Below are 21001 nucleotides of genomic sequence, written 5' to 3'. Positions count from 1 at the left end.
CATAGCCAGGCATGTGGCGCACGCCTGTAATCCCAGTGGCTCTGGAGGCTGAGGCAGGAGGATCACGAGTTCAAAGCCAGTTTCAGCAACTTAGTGAGGCCCTAAGCAACTCAGTGAGACCCTGTCTTTAAATAAAATACAAAATAGGGCTGGGGATATGGCTCAGTGGCACAGCAGTCACCTAACATGCTCCATCCCCAACCTGGCAAAAGAAACAGAACAACCCAAACTTAAAGACCTTGAGGGTCATGCCTGCAGTCACATGATGGTAAATACGCCCTGCTCTGTCTGCCTCTAAAGCCTGGGCCTTTGCTTCCAGCAGACCAAAGTTCTCACCAAAGGGGGTCACGGCTGTCACTCTGCCCTTTGCTTTGCCAGATTCCTGCAGAGGTGAGAGGACAATTTCTGCTTGGTCCTCTGCTGAGTCACCCTGATGGCTGTACAGCTGCAGGACTGATCTGCCCAGCTGTGTTCAGTGATACAGCTTGAATCAGCTGGTAGGAGCATTTACACCGCAGTAATCAGCAAGTGCAAGGGAAGGCTTTGTCCTCCCAAGATTAAGAAGAGTCTCTTAGTCCTCTGCCAGCACACTTGCTGACTTTTTTTTTTTTATCCTGTAGGCCAGTGAGTCTCAAACTCAGGCGTGCCTGAGACTCACCTAGACGGCTTGTTAAAACACAGCAGCACTGGGACTGGGCGTGCAGCTCAGCGGTAGAGCGCTTGCCTAGCCTGTGCAAGGCCTGCATTACATCCTCAGTCCAGAAAGAAAAAAAGGTGGTTAGGCCAGGCACGGTGACACATGCCTGTAATCCCAGTGGCTCTGGAGGCTGAAGCAGGAGGATTGTGAGTTCAAAGCCAGCCTCAGCAATTTAGTGAGGCCCTAAGCAACTCAGCAAGAGTAAATAAAATACAAAAAAAGGCTGGGGATGTGGCCCCTGGTTTCAATCCCTGGTACAAAAAAAAAAAAAAGATCGTCAGGCCCTATTCCGAGTAGGTTTGGGGTGGGGCCGTAGGATTTGCATTTCTAGCAGGTTCCCTGGTGCTGCTGATGTCTGAGAACCACTGTCCTAGGAGAATCACAGAGCCACACGGAACTGGGGACCTAGAAGTGTAGATGGTCCACAGGTTAAAGGTTGGCATCCCACAAACAGAATTCAGTCCACCCAGCGTTACTAATGATTTTGAATTTTTCACCAATGTTTGCTGTTAGGTTGGAAATTAGGCGACTGTAGGGGGCAAAACTGAGCAGCTAGAACAAAGACCAGTCTGCCAAAGGTGACCAGAAAGTTCGCAGCAAGGTGGATGGAAAGTTCCACTGACCCTTCACACCCACCTGTCACTCAACAAGACCCCCTCCCATCCTAGTCTATAAAAACCCTGGGCAGCCAGGGCCGTGTGCGATTTTCTCCGGGTCCCTATACCCCGGGGGTCTGGGAATTTCGCCCGAGAGCCAAATTCCAATAAAGCTTGCTTCGGCCACTTTTCTGTCCCATTTTATTTGGCTGCTAACTGTGCCCGTCGAGCCCGCCCCAGCTTACACATGCAAAATTCTGGACTTCTGGTTTCTCTTGAAAACACTGGATCTAGTGACACGGAACCTGGGTCCCTGCACAGCAGTGGTTACCTGAACTGAAAGAGCAGCCGCCAGCCTCCCTGGGCGGGTCTCATTTTGTATGTTATCTGCCTGGTTCCTCCAGGCATCTGAGCTGGGAACCCTGCTGGATCAACCCCTCATTTTACAGAGTGGGGTTCTGAGGCCCAGAGAGAGGAAGCGATTTACCTGGAGGGGCACAGCTATCAAAACAGTGGCAGACGCAGCATGGACGACACTGCCGAGGGGCCTCCACACAGACCACCCTCTCCCCTCCCGAGTGGGGGTACTCCTCAGCTCAGCACTCAGGCAGGGACAGCTCTCCCACCCATGAGCGTCCTACAGATTGGGGCTATGGTCGCCTCAATTGTCGGAGCTCCACAGGATCCAAGAGGTGAAAGAGACCCCACCCCCTCCACGATTTCTCAGAGATGCCTCCAGTCACTGGCTCGAACCCCACTTCTTCCACCTTTAGACCCAGGTTCCAGCCAAGTGACCTTGGGCAGATCGCTGGTTGTGAAGATCATATGGTGCGTGTAATTTTTTTTTTTTTTTTTTTTTTGGGCCACAATGACTAGCACTTAGAAAGGAGGCAACGAACGGAGGTCTATATGAGTGATGTCATCATGCTGTATCAGCTCACCTGTACGGTCTCAGTTTATGCGAGCCACGTCCAGCAAAAACTCACAGGAACTCCAGGCGGTCAGAGCAGGGCTCTGGTAAGTTAAGTGCTTATTGCTGTCCATTTTCGGGGGGACACATAGCCTGCCTCTCATCCAGAAGCCCATGATCCCCCCTCACAGTGAGACGGCCACCAAGCCCCGTCCCTCTCTGCACCTTGAGGATTGGCTGTGCTTAGACTTCCCTACGTTAACTTCTTAAATCTTCTTAACCAAACAGCGTGGTTAAACAGCCTCCCGACAACCCCACCAGCGGAGACCCTCTCATTGTCCCCATTCATACTGGGGCAACCGAGGCAGGAGCGTTTCTGTGGTGTCCCTGCAGGAATGTGGGGGGAATGACCTGAAGGCCATCCAGCCGACTGTTAACCTCAGCCTCAGCTCCATGGTTTGGAAAACAGCCCCAGCGGCTTCAGCCTGGCTGCTCTGCTCTGCCTGCATGTCTGGGCCTCTCTGCGCTCCACCTTGGCCCTGCACCTGAGCTGCCCCAGGGGAGGAGGGGCCGGGGAAGTGATAACCCAAGCAAGGGAAGACTATTGACCAGCTTATTCCTGAGGACTAGGAAGCGCCAGGCCCTGAACGCACGCCCCCCTCCCCAGGGCCCTGGGCACATGTCCTACTGCACGGGATACAAGTTACCCACAAGGAAGGCTTGGCGTTCCAAAGCAGCATGAGGTAGGCGACCACTCCAAGCAGACCCGGCAAGCCGAAGGTATAGTGCACCCCACTGAAGTCCTGGATCCCCAGCACTTGGTTAAAACTCACCTGGGGACAAATGGCATTGTGAGTGTATCTGCAAGTGACACCCCAACTGTCCCCACCCCTTTTACACACCCTTGGCCTCCAGGCCACCAAGTGGTGACAGATGTGAGGCTCACCTACAAAAGCCCCTCTCAGACCTGAACGTGCACTTCCATCCCTGAGACGCTTGTGTAAATGCAGACAATCGGTGGCCCTGGGGGGACCTGGGATTTGTCCACGGCTCACACTCTGAGTGGCCAGGAACTCGTGCGGTCATTACTCACATTTGCGGCCCATGATTCTGTGCTGGGGACAGGGAGAAGCTGCCCTGTGCCTCGCAGAATGTTTAGCAGCAGCCTGGCTTCCGCCCACGTTCTACACTCCGGTAGATGGGGGTGGGGGATGGTGGGGGATGGGTAAGCACCGGTCTAGACAGGCTTAAATGGCATCCCTTAGAAAATATGATCGTTGAGATGAGGTCGGAAGGAGGGCGCTGAGCACCTCTGACGCCTATCCTGTGCTCCCTCCACCTCCCCGGCAGCCCAGGCGCAAACTGCATCAGGCTGGTTCCCTCCGTAGAACCCCCTTGTCTTCAGAGAAGACAAGAATTTAGATTAAGCCCAGCAAGGTGGCACATGCCTGTAATCCCAGCAGCTCGGGAGGCTGAGGCAGGAGGATAGTGAGTTCAAAGCCAGCCTCAGCAATGGCGAGGCACTAAGCAACTCAGTGAGACCCTGTCGCTAAATAAAATACAAAAATAGGGCTGGGGATGTGGCTCAGTGGTCGAGTGCCCCTGAGTTCAATCCCTGGTACCCACCCCGCCAAAAAAAGAATTTAGATTAGACTAGTCATCCAGCTCAGGAGGTGGCTTCTTCCTCCTCTGTGGCTCCACCAGGCTGCCAGGGGAACCCCAGGCTCTGGCCATGAGAACATCTTTGTGTCTCCCGGTGGGGCACGTGCTTTCTCACGACTGAGTCTTGTTCACACAGCTCCTTCTGCCTGGAATACACTTCTCACTTCTTCACCTGGCCAGTACCACTTACCTGTCACGGCTCCACTAAGACGTCCTCTGCTCTGGGACTCATTTCCTGACTGTCCCAGGCCAGCTTAGACATCTAAATTCCAGTAGCAGCTATTGCACTGTGGTTGTCTGTCCATTTCCCTCACTAGACTATAGCTTGAGAAGTGTTAAAATGTATATGATGAATAAAAACATTAGTTAACTAATGATCTTTGAATAGCACCACACAGACACCAGTAGTTGGTTATATCAGAGCAACTGAAGGACCCAAAAAAAGCAAGGGACACTGGGCCTGACGGTGACTTGTTGCACTTTTTTTTTTAGTACCAGGATTGAACCCAGGGCAGCTTTACCAATGAGTCACATCCCCAGCCCTTTTTATATCTTGAGATCAGATCTTGCTAAATTGCTGAGGTTGGCCTCAAACCTGTGATCCTCCTGCCTCAGCCTCCCAAGTCTCTGAGATTACAGGCGGGCAACACAGCGCCTGGCCTTGTTATGCATCCTTTTTTTGCCATGTTCTCCTTTCATCTCAGGGTTTCAAAGCCAGAGGACATAAAAAGACATCTGTTCGCACCGCAGAGATGAAAAGCAGACTGCCTTATCTTTGGTCAAATCAAACTTGGTCAATTCTTTATTTTGAGTCAAAACTGATTCCTGGCATATCCATTGTTTATCCACATTCAGCCTTCAAAAGCCCCTTTTTTTCTATGTGGTGTCTTCAAACTCTTTAAGAGTTGATGTCCCTAGACATTTCTCTTAGATGTACTTCATAACCAATTGGCTAGCGTGGAGCATTCTGGCATAATCATTACCCATGGAGTACAGAAGGATGAAAAATCCATCCATGTGAAGAATTAAACTATCAGAGGGGAAAGGACCTGGATTACCAGCCTAGCTCTCCTCTTCTGGGTGCTGCTCCCCCCACCCCCACAGTTCCTTAGCAGCAGCCTGTGCCTGAGCTCCTCCACCCCAGCCAAAGACAAAGATGGCCCAAGTTAAACCAAGGAGCCCCTTTTCCAGAGAATTTGGGACCAAGAGAGTCTACCTGCTATTTTCTTGAAGCAAAAGACCACATTCTACAACGTGGAGCAGAAGGGCAAGCGGGTCTACAGACTGAGAATCAAGCAGATATTCAGGAAAAGCAAGGAAAGAAGTAGACAGAGACCTCCTGGCATCTCTTCACATGCAGTAACTCCTGGGTACCCGCAGGGTCTCTGTCCTCGGGTTCTAGACGCCCTGCCACCCTTACAACAAATCCCCTCTTAGCCGGAGCAAGCTCCAATGAATCAAGTACTCGTTCCCCAGCACCCTAACAGATGCACCAGCTAACTAGGGTGGTCCCTCTGCCAGGCTTTGAAGCCAACCTAAGAAGCACCCAAACACGCCTAACGCAGCCCATGGCAGAACACAGTGGCCCACCAGGGACTCAGGCGTCTGCAGACTTAAGACCAAGCGGAGAGTATTCATTGTCCAATTCCTTACCAGGCACTTGGCTCCCCCAATGGAGATCAACCCAGCTATAAGGCCCAGCAGCATGGCAACCCAAGGAGAGGAAATTAGGTGACCTGGAGCACTCAAAGCCACGCCTCCAGCCAGCACCGCATTGTGGGTGTGAATCTGCAAAGAAACAGCTGGGGTGAACGAAGAGAGGCAGGGACCCCACCTTGCCCGAAGCTGGCGAGCTGACTGCAGAGCAGCCCTGTAATGTCCTTCCTGCTCTGTTGTCCTGAAAACATCCCCTCCCCTCAGTGGGGACCAGAGGACCTTCATGCACGGGCTTGCCCTAGTCCCACCTCTCAGGCTCAGGAGCAAGCAGTCACAGGCAGGGAATGACCCAGCATCCTGGCCCATCAAGCTCACTCGTGGGCACTTAGATGTGTTCTTGGGCACTGAGAAGAGCAGGGTTCCGATGACACCTACTTCATAACTATTGTCAGGACCTAGTTACCACATATAAGGCCCTGAGCCAGTAACCGGTGCAGAACATGAACAAACGCCTAATAAACATGAGCCACTGCTGTTGTTTTTATTGTCACTGGCTACCTGGTGCCGATGCCACTCCCTGTAACTGGATCCAGTTCCAATAAGCCAGACCCTGTTCCCGGGTCACATCTCTGCTGCTGTCCTTCACGCTTTGGATCTGGAGTCTTGTCTTGATCCCTTCTGGCCCCTTCACTTTAACCAGGCCTGGAGCCCTGGGACCTGGCACAGGTCCTGGGCTTTCCTGACCCGATACCAAGTCCTGCCTCCATGGACGACCCCTCCTGTGTGCTCCTAGGTGTGGCAACAACGACCTCCCCTCAGCGTTGGAACTATGCCATGAATTGTCATTGCACCACGTTGCCTCCACTCCAGGCCCGCCAGCCACCATTTTCCCCAGCCCCTCTGGCTGCCTGACCCCTGCCTGATCATCTGAGAATCTGCTTTGCCTCTGACTTTCTCTTCTCTCTCTCTCTCTCTCTCTCTCTCTCTCTCTCTTTTCTTTCTTTCTTTCTTTCTTTTTTTTTTTTTTTTTTTTGGTGGATTTTTTTTAACTGGGAAAAAAATTGAAGGAAAAAACCCTGAAGACCCACTTCAACTGATATTTACACTTTGCTAGATTACTGTTCAACTTTCTTATGTTGTAGCCTTTAACCAATAGCATTTCTTTACGCCTATATTCCATAATATAGTTTGTGTCTTATAATAGTTGTCTCTGTCCTCCTAAGATCTCAAGTTCTCTGAGGTCAAGAACTTCTTAATCATTTTAGATTGCATATGGTTCTTTTTTAAAAATTGTATTTATTTTTATATTTACAGACTGCATTTGATTCTTTGTACACAAATGGGGCACCACTTTTCATTTCCATGGTTGTGCACGATGTGAGTCACACCATTCGTGTACATAGGGTAACGATGTCTGTCTCAGTCCACTGTCTTTCCTCCCCCTGCCCCCTCCCCTCCCTCATTCCCCTCTACACAATCCAAAGTGCCTCCATTCTTCTCTTACCCCCACCAGCCTTCTCTTCTGACCCATCGGTCCTCCCCAAACTTGTGCACACAGCCGCCCCCCCACATCAATGACAGCAGCTAACCTTGCCTCGCATCCACTCCTTGTTAAGTACTTTATACACATTCTCTCTTCATTCCCACTTTACAGATGGGACAGCTGAGGCTCAAAGAGTTGAAGTGGCTTGACCCAGGTCGTGTGACTATCATAATTTTTTTTACTTCTGATGATGCTAATTTCAGTCTTGAAATTTCTTGAGGGAAGAGGAGAAGCTGACTAACCCTGTTCTAGTCTGTTCTGCTGACGGTGGTTTATGGTAGATAGCTGACTTTGGTAACTAGCAGAAACGGGGCTCAAATGCGGGCTGTGTGATGTCAGCGCTGATGAACTGACTCACTCCCCTGCAGAGAGCCTGTGACGTTTGACGGGCTCCTGAGTTCCAGGGCCCATTGTGACCCCCTAGCTTTCTTCCTGTTTTGCAGACAAGGAAGCTTTGGCAGCCCGCCATCCTCCCTGACCCGTGAGGCTGGTTCTGGGAGCCAGACACGGATACCTGTGGTTGGCCTGTTGCACCCGAGTGTGCCCTGGGGCAGCCCCTCCTCACCATGTTGATCTTCCCTTGGGGATGAGCCAAGGCTGACACGCAGGTGGCTGTCACTGCGCTGACTGCAAGGGCGAAGTAGGTGTTGAAAATAACGGTCCTCTTTTCACTTGGCAAGTCCAGCGGAGCGGAGTTGAAACTTGGCCAGAATATCCACAAAAAGAGAGTACCTGGGGACCAGACAGGGTCATTGGCATGGGCTCCAAAGTCCTGAGCCTCCAGAGGAGACTCGACTTGGTCACTTTCCAGCTGCAGGACTTCGGGGAAGTTGTGGCTCCCCTCAGGATTCTCCCCTCTGCAGCCTCAAGTTGACCAGCTAACATGTTTTACAGGCAGGCCAACTAAGGTCTTGGGAGCTGAAATCTATAAACCTCAGGCTCCTGACCCTGGTCCCTGTTAATCTAATTACTTGTTTTTGTTTTGTCTTACAGTGCTAGGAATTGAACCCAGGGCCTCACGCATGCTGGGCGAGTGCTCTGCCACTGAGCCACAGCCCCGCCCCCAAATGCATGCTTTGAAAATCAAAGCACTGCTTCCATTTGGTTCCATAGCCTTCTTTCTTTCTTCCTTCCTTCCTTTCTCTCTTTCTTTTCTTTTCTTTTCTTTTTTTTTTTTTTTTTTGGTACCAAGGATTGAACCCAGGGCACTTAACCACTGAGTCACATCCGCAGCCCTATTTTGTATTTTATTTAGAGACAGGGTCTCACTGAGGTGCTTAGCACCACCTCCATTTTGCTGAGGCTGGCTTTGAACTCACCATCCTCCTGCCTCAGCCTCCCAAGCCGCTGGGATTACAGGCGTGTGCCACCATGCCAGGCTTCTGCCTGATTTCTTCCACGGCCCTCCCAGCCACCTAAGTTGGTGGTGTCCCCTGCTGCTTTTCAGAATCCAGCGTTGCTAGTTTCTTCCCGCCCTTTCCTGCTCATGGGCCCACTGTCTCTACTTGTCTGGTCTCCTCCTTTCAGCTGAGGACCAAAGGACTGAATAAACTCAGGTGTAATGACCTCTGCTCTCCACTGGACGTTGACGAAGTCGGGCCCTTAGAAGGAGATGCTTAATTCAGAGGTGAACTCAGCGAGCCTTGCTGGAGGCCACGGGTGCTGGAGGGCCTCAGGCACCCCAGTGAGAGGGCCCAGGAGACATTTCACCAGAGCCCAGCCTCAGCCTGGCCCAACCTCCAGCAGGACCCCGAGCCACCTGCTGTCGCCCTAACCTCACACACTTCACCCCTGTGCCCGCGTGGCTCAGCCCAGGCAGGAGGTCACCCGGCCACCTGGTCCTTACCCAGCATGCCAAACAAGCTGGGGCTCGTAGCCATCTGAGCCTTCTCCTCCGCTCCCTCTGGAAGGGGCCGGGATAGGCACCAGGACACAATCAGCCCGAAATAGGCGGCGAACACGGGGAAGACCAGGGCGTCCATGTGGTGTTCCATCTGCAGTGAGACCCCAAGGGAGCTGTGAGTGTCACGTCCTCCCCACCGGCGGCCTCATGGCTGCTCGAGAAGGTTCTGGGCCTCCTGCAGGAGGCTCGACTTGAAGTCACCAGACAGGCTCAGAGCTTATCCAGCCCTGCCAGCTGGCCTTCCCTGCAGAGGTGCCCAGGGGCAGCAGGGTGGCTTCAGGGAAGCTGCCGGCGGCCTTATCAGCGCTCTTCAGTGCTGTTGGCCAAGGTCCATTCAGGTGGGGCAAAAGCCACATGGCTGGCCCCACTTCTTTCCACTTTTCAGCTGAAATTCAGTTCTGCCTGAAGTTAAGAGGGACATAAATTTTGCAACAGGAAGTACCCAGACTTCTTAGGATGCCACTCCAAGGTCTCCTGTAAATTCTAGCTGCGTGCTGATTTTCCTCAGGAGGGTTAAACTCAGTAAGCCTCAATAACTCACTTAGGGGCGACCGGGACAGGCGGCAGCTGCGCCTCCCCAAAATAACCAGAATCAGCAGAATCTTTACTACCACTCCCCACGGGCCCCTCCTTGGTTTGAGCCACCCTGACCATCACCCCAAATTCCTGCAATAAACCTGTTTCCACCCTTTCCCTGCTGACCATTCACCACGTGGCAGCAGCAAGAAACCCTGTTCAACGAAAGTCCCATCTCGCCAGTTCTCTGCCCAGAGTCCTCCAGAGGGTCCCGCCTCACTGAGTCTCATCCTTGTGGCCTCAGGACGACCCCAGCCGTCAGCCCCTGCACTCCGTCACCCCACCTTCCCCTGCTCCTCTTCCTCACCCCCAGCAGGCTTCCGCTTAGGTCGTGCAGGTGCCAGGAAGTCCTTTCCAGCGTGGGCAGGACGAGGGCAGGGGGGACGAGCCGTGTGTCCTGGGCTCAGGCGATGAGGACGGAGACACCTCTGAACTCCGGGCAGACGTCTACCACCCACCCTGCGGGGGTCTTCCGCCACTGTCCTCAGAGCCGCTGTGCTGACTGCCCCTCAGAGCTCTACTCAGTTGCTGGACGGGGCTTCCCTGCCTGCCCTACCTGACGCTCTGTCCCCCACCCCAACATTCGCCTTCCCTTTCTCCCTTTTATTTTTCCTCCATGGTATTCCTCGCCATGGAACACACCATCGCTTTTGACTGTTTTTTGGTAATTGCAGCCTTCCTTCAGGAATGGAAATTCCAGGAGAGCTGAATGATTTCACAGCCACAAGAGTCCTGGTAAATCATAGGTACTAAATAAATGCTCCTGAAATGGACGAACGGCTATAAGGATTCCTCTATCGTACATAAAGATGCAAGTCTATGCGACTCCCTTATGACAACTGCAAAGAAGCCCAGCACACACCGGGGCTCCAGGTGACTTGGGAGGCTGGACTTGGGAGCAGGATCACAAGTTCAAGGCCAGCCTCAGCAACTGAGTGAGACCCTCAGCAACTTAGAGAAACTCTATCTTAAAACAAAAAGGGCTGAGGAGGTAGCTTAGTGGTAGAGCACCCCTGGGTTGCATCCCTGGTACCACAAAAACAAAAAGAGAGCACATACTTTTAAAAGTCTGAGTCCCACCAGGCGTCCAGAAGCCGTGCACAGGGATCATGGTTGGCTTGGAATTTTCATTTCCTGAGTTGCCTCCCTGACGTGGCCCTGGTCCCCATCCCTGGTACCACCTGAGCCCTTCCACTGAACAAACCCAGGGAAAAATTTTGAGGACCTTGAACCTTCAGAGCCAGACTCCTCCCCTGGGACAGTTTGTCTAGCCAGTCAAAGTTGCAGAGAAGAGAACAGAGGGTGTCAACTTAATGTGCATTCTCTTACAATGTCGGTCATAAAGCCCATTCAGAGTTGGAGAGCTCTGTACTGTTTCACCCCTGGATTCACCCCTCTCCTGACAGCCACGTTTTCTGTGTGGAACATCTTCCAGGCCAGTTGCGGCTGGTTGGACCCTGGGAGATAAACACCCCAGTGGACTAATCAGACTCCCTGGACACAAAAGGCTGCTGGGGGTTTTTGTTTTTGTTTTTGTTTTTTGTGTTTTGCAGAATCTGGGACAAATGGAAAGGTGGGGTGGAGGGACATATTTTTTTACTAAAGAGAAAGCTGGTGCGCACAGAGAAGGAAGCCCAAAGACGGAGAGCACAAACCACCTGGCATGGAGACTACTCATATGCAGGTCCAGTCCCTTCCTGCCTGAGTCTAGCTGCACTTTCTGCCCTTGGAGGTCGGAGGGCTTCTTGTGTGTGTGTGTGTGTGTGTGTGCTGGGGATTAACTCAGGGGTGCTCCATCACTGAGCTACATCCTCAGTCCTTTTTTTTTTTTTTTTTTTTTTTTCATTTATTTGCTTTATTTTGAGGCAGGATCTTCCTAAATTGCTGAGGGCCTTACTAAATGGCCAAGGCTGACCTTGGACTTGCAATCCTCCTGCCTCAGCCTCCAGAGTAGCTGGAATTACAGGTGTGTGCCACCACAACCAGTTTTGAGGTCTTTATTCTGAATTCCTCTCATTCTGCCTAAGAAAGCACCAAGGACATTTTCTTCTCTGGAACCAAGGAGTTGTAATCTATCATTACATGAAGCAGAAAAGGCAGGGAATGAGAGTGTGCCCTATGTGAGTCCATGAGTCCCATAGTGACATGAATGAATGAATGAATGAATGAAGCAAAAGTGAAATCTAGTGGATGGAGAAGGGAAGATGGAATTAGAAATCCAAGACTGGGGTTGGGGCAACAGCTCAGTCGGTAGAGTGCTTGCCTTGCATGCCCAAGGCCTGGGTTCGATCCCCAGCACCGCAAAAAAAAAAAAAAAAAAAAAAAAAGAAATCCAAGACTGGCAATTGTCATAGTACTGATTGATTCAAGCCAGAATCAATGCATGCTAACCCACCTGGGGAAAGCTGGATGAGAAACAGTGGTCATAGGAAGTATCTCCCAACAATGGGTTTATTAATTAGAAAGGGGACAATAGTAACTTTACGGTGGAAGATCCAGGTAGACACCACCTTAACCAAGGGATCAAAGCGAACATGTCCTATAAAGGGGCAACCCGACAGCTTGTCTCCTGATATGATGTATCAAAAGAAAATGTTGCTTTTGTAGAATTTCTGCCCAGAAGATGCACACACTCAATCCAACCATGAGGACATGGAAGACAAACCCACATTCTGCAAGATGACTGGCTTTTAACTTCAAAACACATCAAAATCAGGAAAGATAAAGGGATCAGGAACTAGTCTTGACGACAGTTTTAAAAGACATGAGAACTAAATGGAAGAGTGATTCTGAACCAGAAAAATACTTCTTTCTTCTGTTCTAACAGGGTATTATTAAGACAGGGTATTATTGGTGACATCGGAATAAGGTAATAGTATTATCTCAAGGTTGATTTCTCAGTTTCGATAACTGGACGATGGCTGCGTAAGAGAATGCTTTTCTTAGGAACCACGCGCTGAGTATTTAGGGTTATAGGGAAGGACTGCTGAGCTCTCCCTCCCCCTCGCCGCCTGGCTGCCGTGAACCCCGCCGCTCTCCTCGGCCACACTCCTCGGCCACACCCTTCTACCATGGTCTTCGGCCTCGTCTGGGGCCCAGAGCCGTGGAGGTCACTGACCACCGAACCTCTGAAACCATGAGCCTAAAACAAACTTTCCCTCTTCTAAAGAACAAGAAAAAGAAAAAAGAGAAAACGCTGAAGAAGGACACTGAAAGTTAACCAACAGTAAGAACTTCCCGTGTTGCCTCCAGACCACGGCTCCTGCCCCCTCCAAGCCCTCCAGCGACCTCCAGGACATGGCGACCCCTGCCCCTCCCAGCTGCCGCGACCTCGGCATCCTAGTTGGGCGGACGTTGGCCCCATCGCCCTGCCAAGGGCACCTTGGTCCCGCTCCTCCCTCTCTGCTCTGAAACCTTCTCCTGCACTTTACTTCCACCACCCACACCCCGTGTCCCCTCACAGACCTGTCACTCACTGCCAGTAACGGCCACCCCCGATCCCCACTACTCCTGCCCCCTTCCTTGTCCCCACCTCAGCAATGCCAATCAATTGAGCCTGAGGACGGGGACGAGGATGGAAAACAGCATCGCCAAGGCAACGCCCTGCGCCAGGCACTGACCCCCTCACTGCGGACGCCTCACAGCAGCCCCAGGTGTAGGGATAGAGTCACCCATTCTACAGATAGGGAAACTGAGGCACAGAGAGGTCAATGCGGGGGCCTGCGTTGACTGCACTGGTGATGTGGAGCTGAGATTTGAACCTGGGCTGAAGAATTAGTGGCAGCACTGGGAGACAGACCGGTCTTGGGCCCCAAGTCCAGTGCTCTTTCTCCTGAATCAAGTGAGAGCTCTGGGCTCTCCCAGGGGCTCAGTCACTATCTATCTTGCTGTGTGACCGTGGGCAGTGCCTTCCCCTCTCTGGGCACCATCTTTCTCATCTGCAAGCTAGGAAGTTCAGCATGTCTTCACAGGGTCCGGGTGATGGCAGAGGGTCTGGGAGAGGCATCTGGACGGGCGTCACCTTCACGGATTGCTTCAAACCTACATTTGTGTTTCTTTTTAGTCCTGGGGATTGGACCCCGACATGCTTTTGCCACTGAGCCACATCCCCAGCCCTTTTTAAATTTTATACTTTGAGGCAGGGTCTCACTAAGTTGCCGAGGCTGACCTTGAACTTGAGATTCTCCTGCCTCAGCCTCCTGAGTGGCTGGGATGGCAGGAGAGCTTTACCACGCCTGGTTCAAACCTGGACTTCGGACGGTCTCTCCCAGCGAGGTCACAGAGGTCATCACTGACACACTGACTGATTTAAAAGAAGACACAGGCCATACAACTTGCTGGACCCGCTGCTGGTGGGGCCCAGGAATCCATTCTTTTAAATATCCTGTGATTATCTAGTGTAAGGTACAATCGGACGGGTTCCTCTTTTGGAAGTCACGGCCCCAGTCTGCGGTGTTTGAACGCAGACCACCACTTCGCAACCCCGTCTGGTCCTGACTTGATGTTTTCAAACCTCAGAAGCTTCACCAAAGGGAGGCAGCGCCCTCCCCACCCCCACCCCGCCTCCTCACCCCCCTTTTCCAAGCCCCCCAGCCCGTGACTCACGTAGAAGAATCTCCAGCCGACCATCCTGGTGACGCCAACCACTGTCACCTCCAGCAGCGTCATCATGGTCAGTTGCACCAAGTTGGCCCTCCCCAGGATCATCCCAGCGGAGATCAGCACTGTCACAGCGCTCATGGTGGCCGAGTACATACTGGAGGAGACAGGGAGGGCCAGCCTGACCACGTGGGAAGGACGCCTCTCCTCCATCCACTGGCTCCTGCGGCCGGGTGGCCAGCAGGCACCTCTCTGTGCCTGGCCCTGCTTGAGACACTGAGGACACAGTGTGGGGACGAGACAGGTCTCCCCACTGAGAGCGGCTGTGCAGTCTGCAGGCTCTTTTGCCCCGTCCCCCAGTGGAGCCAAGCCTGCTCTGTGCTCAGGGTGCTCTGAGGCCTCACGCCAATGTCACGTGAGTCAAGGAGGCTCCCGCTGGGGTCTGACCCCCGGGGGTCTGCCCGGGGCACTTCTTTTCACCCCTCGCAGACGCTCGACAGAGGGCGCCCTTCGCCTGTCGGCCCTGCGTCCCCCTCTCTCCCTCCTGGTGATGGAGAGACTGGCTTTGGACGAGGGACACACCAGCTTCCCATCCCAGCTTCGCTCCCTGAGTAGCTATGTATCCTCACTGAGCCTGTTTCTCTGTCTGTAAAATAAGAACTATAGTTACACTTATCTCCCGGTGGTGCCGGGGATTGGAAGGAGTGGTGTCTAGCACCAAGATGGGCATGGAGACCTGACTCAGGAAGAGAAGCTGGCATCCTTGACGCCACAAGCAAGGCCAGAGGGGGCTCTCCGGGAGGAGCGGGTGATGCCCGCTGGACTCACAGGGGCTTCCTGGAGGAGGTGGCATTTGACCTCACAGTCCGTTTCCCCTGAGCACCTTGCTCCAGGGACCCCTCCACCCCCGGGAGTCGATGCTGCCCCTGTGACAACCACCAGGACAGTGATCACAGTGCTTCACGACAGGCTGGTCACCACTTAAGTGCTGATCCTCAGGGCAACCTTCTGCAAGACGGTGACAAGTGACCGCTCAGGAGACACTGGACTAGGAAAATTGACTTGCAATGACAGATGTGAGGTTCAAAGCCAGCTGCCAATCCAAAGCCTGTGCTCCCTCAGTGTTCACCGCTAACATATGTCCTGCTCAAGGCTCAAGGACTTCAGCGGAGCACAGGGCAAGGGGACAGGACCAGGAATGACCTAGATCAAGGGGTTACTCAATGTAAGTCTGGGCAGCCTGGGCCTTGTGAGTACTTATTTCCCCAAGAAGGGCCTCGTGTTGTTTTTGTTTTGTTTCTGGGGGTTGAACTCAAGGTTGCTCTACCTCTGAGCCACATCCCAGTCCTTCCCATTTTTTATTTTGAGATGGTTTTGCTAAGCTGCCTAGGATCTCACTAAATTGCTGAGGCTGGCCTTGAACTGGTGATCCTTCTGCCTCAGCCTCCTGAGTAGCTGGGATTACGGGTATGTGCTTCTGCGCCTGGCTCACTGACGCAAGTTTCATGGAGCGGATGTGTACCAGCCATAGCATTTCAGACCTCAGAAACCAGGTGGTGCTGGGAAGAGGTTGAGACCAGGAAGTACAGTGGTTAGGGGCTCAGTGTCCGGGTTAGCCTGCCCGGGCTGGAGGTTCAACTTAGCCACTTCCTGGCTGTATGATCTTGGGCAAATTACTTAACCACTCTGCCCCAGTGTCTGGGTCTATAAGGCAGAGCGATGCCCCTGCCGCTGTGGAAGGGTGAAGCGAGTTAATGCTTGTTGAGCACAATAAGAAGGTCAGCTATTGCTATGGTCACCAGGGAGAGTCCTCTGGAATTTTTCAAAATACAGCATTAAAAATATCACTCAGTGGGAGGCTGAGGCAGGAAACTCTCAAGTTGAAGGCCAGCCTCAGCCACTTAGTGAGACACTGTCTCAAAAATGCGCACACACACACGAATCACTGGTTGTGGGTCCTTTGATCTCATCTTCTGTTCCACTGGGGTCATTTACCACTCAGCTCTCACTGTGTGAGGGAAGCAAAGGACACAGCTGGCTAGGAGGATCCCCCGTGCTGGACTCAAGGCAGAACCAGTCCAGTGCTGAGCCAGGTAGCATGGTTTCCAGTGAGACTCAGGGAGAGAGGGAGAGGACCCTGTCCCCAGAGACGGTCAGGGGGCCCCCATCAGTCCAGCCTGGCTGACTGGCAGGAAGAAGCCCATTGATCCAATCTAGGCCAGTGAGGGTCACAGCTGGGAGGACCCAGGTGGCCTGGGGCAGGGCGACGGAGTCCCCAGTGGCCCCTTCTTGTCTTCCAGGATTGAGTCAGGACCAGCAGGCCTGGGTGGACATCAGAAGGGAGCAGCCCGAGACACCTCCCACTCTGACCTGCTAACGTGCAGAAGTCCCAGGGCTTGAGAACCCAGGGCCACGCCGTCAGAACTCCTGGGGGCCTTCCCAGGGGGACACCAGGGCATACCGATTCCCTTGGGAATCAGCTCTACAGCTTTTTAAAATGAAAAATGTGGAGACACTCCCACCCCCACCCAGGGCCACTGGGGAAACGGCAAGGTCGTGTTTCATGTCACAACCACTGTGGAGTGTGTGAGAAAGGTTGCAGATAGTTAGAAGCCGAAGCCATCACCACCACCTAGCTGTGTGACCCCAGGCAAGTGCCTTAGCCTTTCTGAGCCTTCATTACCTTATATATATAAAGGTTGGACCTCTACTTGGAAGGGCTAAACAAAATGCCTGTGAAGTGGCCAGCACAGTGCAGTGCCTGGCTCATGGACAGCTGTTCAACAGCAGTGCTCAGAAGGTCTAGCAGGGCCTCAGAGGTGGCCTCAGGAGGGCTTGAGATGTCCCCAGGTGCCTAAGATGGTATCATCATTATATGGGCAGGACAGAGTTGAATAAAACAACAACAAAATTCTTTTTCTTTTTTTTTTGCGGTACCGGGGATCAGAACTCAGGGCCTTGTGCTTGCAAGGTAAGCACTCTACCAACAGAGCTATCTCCCCGGCCCACAAAATTCTTAAGGAAAAATGTCACTTGGTTCTTCCTATCAAGTGCTGATGGCCCGGATTAACCCACCTTCACCTAGAGACCATGTACTGGCCCGTGGGTGATTCTGTGCTCCTCCCTAATCAATGCCCACTTGCTGCCCGTTATCTAAGTTCTAGCACGTGGTGTGAGTCTGCTGGCTCCTAGCATCCAATCCGAATGCATCTAAATGATCAACGTTAGTTAGCTTCAGGTCAGCAAGGTCTCGACTGTTCCTTGGCATCAGCATCTGCAGTACCTCTTTTCAAGAGGCTGTCTCTCCAGGGGTGACATTACTGCTTTTTTTTTTTTTTTTAATTTTTTTTAGTCGTAGCTGGACACAATGCCTTTATTTGATTTATTTATTTTTATGTGGTGCTGAGTCTCGAACCCAGTGCCTCACACATGCCAGGCAAGCACTCTGCCCCTCAGCCCCAGCCCCAGCCCCGCTACTGCTTCTTTTGTCTACTCTCTTTCTCTTAATTTTTCCATGAGCCTTTGTTGACTGTGTGACTTCATAAAATCATAATCAATAATAAAAAAGCCAGGGTCCAGGGAGGGCTGCAGACCTGAAGGCCTGTGAGTCCACCGACCAGGGACATCATATAAAATGCAGGATGCCCAGCTAACTTGGCATTGGAGACAAACAATGAGCAACGTTTTAGAACATGTATGCCCTAAGTATTGCATGGCACCAGAGCTAGAAAGAAAAAGATATTCCAACTTTTCTAGAACCTTCCCTCTCATACCCTACGCCCTCGATGACCCAGAGGTTACCTGTTCAGTTTGATGGGCACATTCCCATTGAAGATAATGAAAAAGAGTCCGTCTACCAGGACAGCCCACTGGACCGCAAGGACCAGCATGTAGAGGTTGAAGCCCACACTGCTCCAGCCGAGTCTCCGCAAAGACGAGTTGAGGAAGCCCAAGCCAAAGACCGCCATGATGGTAAAATCCTGGAAGCCTGCTCAGAGAAGAGGGGTGGGGAAGAGAGAGGAGGAAGTAGACAAAAAGGAGTGGGTACGGAATGAGAGCTTTACAGGATGACCCCTGGAAGGGACGTTGCAGTAAGGGTGTTTGGTCAAATCACTCTGCCTGCTGGCCTCAGTTTTCTCATCTGAATAATGGGGATCGCACACATCTGCACAGGGCTGAGGTGAGGATCAGATGAGCTAACGCTGGTTAAGCACTTCAGGCAGGGCCTGGCCCACGGTGAGCACTCAGGAAACGTAGCAATTATTTTTATTAATAAGCATAATGACATGAACAAGTGCAGAACGTCAGGACCCATGCTTGGCACATGGGTGACACTCAGGAAAGGTAATTGCTGCTATTACTGGGGATCAGGTGCGACTCCCGGTCATGCACGTGAGAAAAGGAGGCCACAGCAGGGACGTGACCCAGGTCACACGGGAGGAGGAGGCAGAGGCAGGCCCTGAGCTCCCATTGGCATGAACCAAGTCACCTCCCCAGAAAACAGTTCTCTCCTTTGCCACCAACTGCAAACACTGGTGACCCTCACCTTTCCTGACCTCAGAGCCTGAGTTGGGGGATGCGGAAGCAGCGGGTGGAAAAGTCACACCCAGTGGCAGGGAGAGCCCCACAGAAGGAAGAGCAAGCACTTTAATTTGATTCCAGTTTTGAAAAATGGTTAGCAGCTTATGTGGTAGAACTCAGCAAACTTGGATCCAAATGAGCACTTTCTAGCTGTGTGATCTTCAGCTGGTTACTCAGCCTCTCTGAGTCTACATATATTAAGTGTACATGAAGTGCTGGCAGTGTTTAAAGCACTTTACATATTCCAGCCCCTTTGGTCCTCACAACTGCCCTTTGAGGAGGTCACCATCGCCTTCCTACAGGGGTGACAACCACATCGCAGAGAAGGTAAGCGACCCGCCCCTGGTGGTAGAGCCAGGATCTCAACCTACAGCGGCCCCTTTGACCTGTCCACTCTCCCACTCTGTCCTCTTCCCATTCACGTTTTCTGAATGGCAAAATAATCCTCCTTCGCCGGGTTGCCAGAATCACATGGGAAAAGACACACGGGGGCTCAGAAGGCTATGGGCCACTTTGTCAGTGAGCACCATGTAAATCCTGGAGCGAAATCTTGAAGGGTTTTCTCTCCTCCTGTGGGTATTGTCTCTGGGTTTGGGAGACTTTTACTTTCTTTTATTTTCCATGTTGAAGGTTTCTGCAGCCAGAGTGGAGGCAGTACACATGGGGGGGGAGAAAAACGGAGAAAGCATGAACTCCGAGTTCAGACGCTGTTTGATCCTGGCTCTCTCATCTCCTACCAGGCTAACCCTATTAGACTGCCAACAGGTGACCAGTTTTGACCTGTTAAAGTGTCCATTGATATGTCCGCCTCGTGGCCTTGAATGTGGCTTACTTTCAGCTTAATGGGGGTGATTCCTCCCGCCTTGGAGGGGGCTGGCAGCTCTGGAGGAAATAAAATTCTGTTCTAGTGCTTGGTATGGGCCCCCGGCACGTGCAGAATGCTGGGTAAATGGTAGTTGTCCATCATCGTCATGACAATCAGCACAGTAAGAACTGAGTTGCCTCAGAGCCCCACGCCTGGCCCTGTGACACTGTGGGAGTTCTCATCCCTGAGCCCCTCACAGTCCCAGAGAGCCCCCTGGACTTAGAGTCCACCATTTATTTATTTATTTATTTGGAGGCACAAGCAGGGATTGATTTTGGAAAGCAAGGATTATTCACTTGAAGCGAAAGAGAGCATCCCCTATCTCGAGAGTGAGAAAAACCTACAGAATCCGCTTAAATCCACGTTCATAGAGAAGTACACACAACCAGGGTCCGCCACATATGTGGACCTTTGGTGGCTGTTGATGTTTCCAGATCAACTGGACGATCCCAGGATGCAGGAGGCCCCCCAGGAACTGGGAAAGGAGAGGGCACAGTGGGTGGGTGGCATGATTCCTTCAGGAGGCCCTGGGGCCCAGAGAGGGGCAATGGAAGGCACCATGGGAAGGGGGTGGCCTGGGCCCGGTGGGCACCACACACCCCACTTGAGATAATAAGTTCAACCTTTCGTCAGACACTGTTGTTCAACACAGTTCAGCCGCCATTTTGCAGCAGTGCCGTAGGCACAGGGCCTGGACCTACGAAAGATCCCTGTTTCCCTCCCATTTTACTGAAGGGGACCAAAGAGAATGTGTGACTTCCTCGAGGCCACCCAGCACGCCCCAGTGGATCCCAGCTCTGAACTTCTGGCGCAGGGTCCCTCCTCCAGGCCAGGCTGCCTCTAGTCTTTTTTTAACCTCACCGTGCTAGAGAACCTTAGGCAAGTCCCTACCCCTCCCCAGGCCTCAGTTTCCCTACCTGTAACACAAGGGAGTTGGGTTTGATATTCTCTAGGGCTCTGGAAGCTCTAGAATATTCTAAGGAGCAGTTTAGGGGAGGCTGGGAGTGAAGACTCACCAGGAGGAGGGGAGAGGTGGGGCCCTGGAGCTTAGAAAGTCAAAGAACAGGGCCGGGGGCGGGAGCCTCCATGGCCCGGATGTCAACCTGATGCCGGGTGTCAAAGCTCACGGCCTTGGAGCCCACGTCCCCACGCTGTCCTGCGGGGAGGGACCGTGCCCTGCCAAGATGAGAGTAGGGCAGGGTTTCTAGAGCTGCCTCGGAACCCGTGCACCCAGCTGCTGTGATGCTCAGCCTGGGCTCCCTCCCGGGCCTGCCCCGTGCACTGCCTCTTCCAGGCCCAGGCCTGCCGGGCTCCTGACTCACCCTGAGGCCCCTGCTCAGGGCATCCCCATTGGCGTCAGCCGCCTGCAGCAGCCATGGGTCTGATAAGCTAATGGATCTCGAGGTGTTGGGG

At 52.6% G+C, this 21001-nt stretch overlaps 1 protein-coding gene across 1 annotated transcript in view; it reads right to left on the bottom strand.

Moving 5' to 3' along the window:
• Positions 1-21001, bottom strand: part of LOC124965797 (RH-like protein) — a 38913-nt gene that overhangs the window by 12355 nt on the left and 5557 nt on the right. Inside the window, exons 2-7 of the mRNA XM_047526970.1 lie at positions 17944-18130; positions 14149-14299; positions 8911-9058; positions 7630-7796; positions 5519-5653; positions 2915-3036 (exon numbers count right to left, since the gene is read on the bottom strand). Of these exons, the coding sequence (XP_047382926.1) occupies positions 2915-3036; positions 5519-5653; positions 7630-7796; positions 8911-9058; positions 14149-14299; positions 17944-18130 (910 nt within the window). The remainder of the gene's footprint in view (positions 1-2914; positions 3037-5518; positions 5654-7629; positions 7797-8910; positions 9059-14148; positions 14300-17943; positions 18131-21001) is intronic.

The sequence above is a fragment of the Sciurus carolinensis genome, chromosome 1 (genome assembly GCF_902686445.1).
Source record: "Sciurus carolinensis chromosome 1, mSciCar1.2, whole genome shotgun sequence".
In the NCBI taxonomy this organism is placed as follows: Eukaryota; Metazoa; Chordata; class Mammalia; order Rodentia; family Sciuridae; genus Sciurus; species Sciurus carolinensis.
The sequence above is the reverse complement of the archived record's forward strand: the minus strand, read 5'-3'. Positions and strand labels throughout refer to the sequence as shown.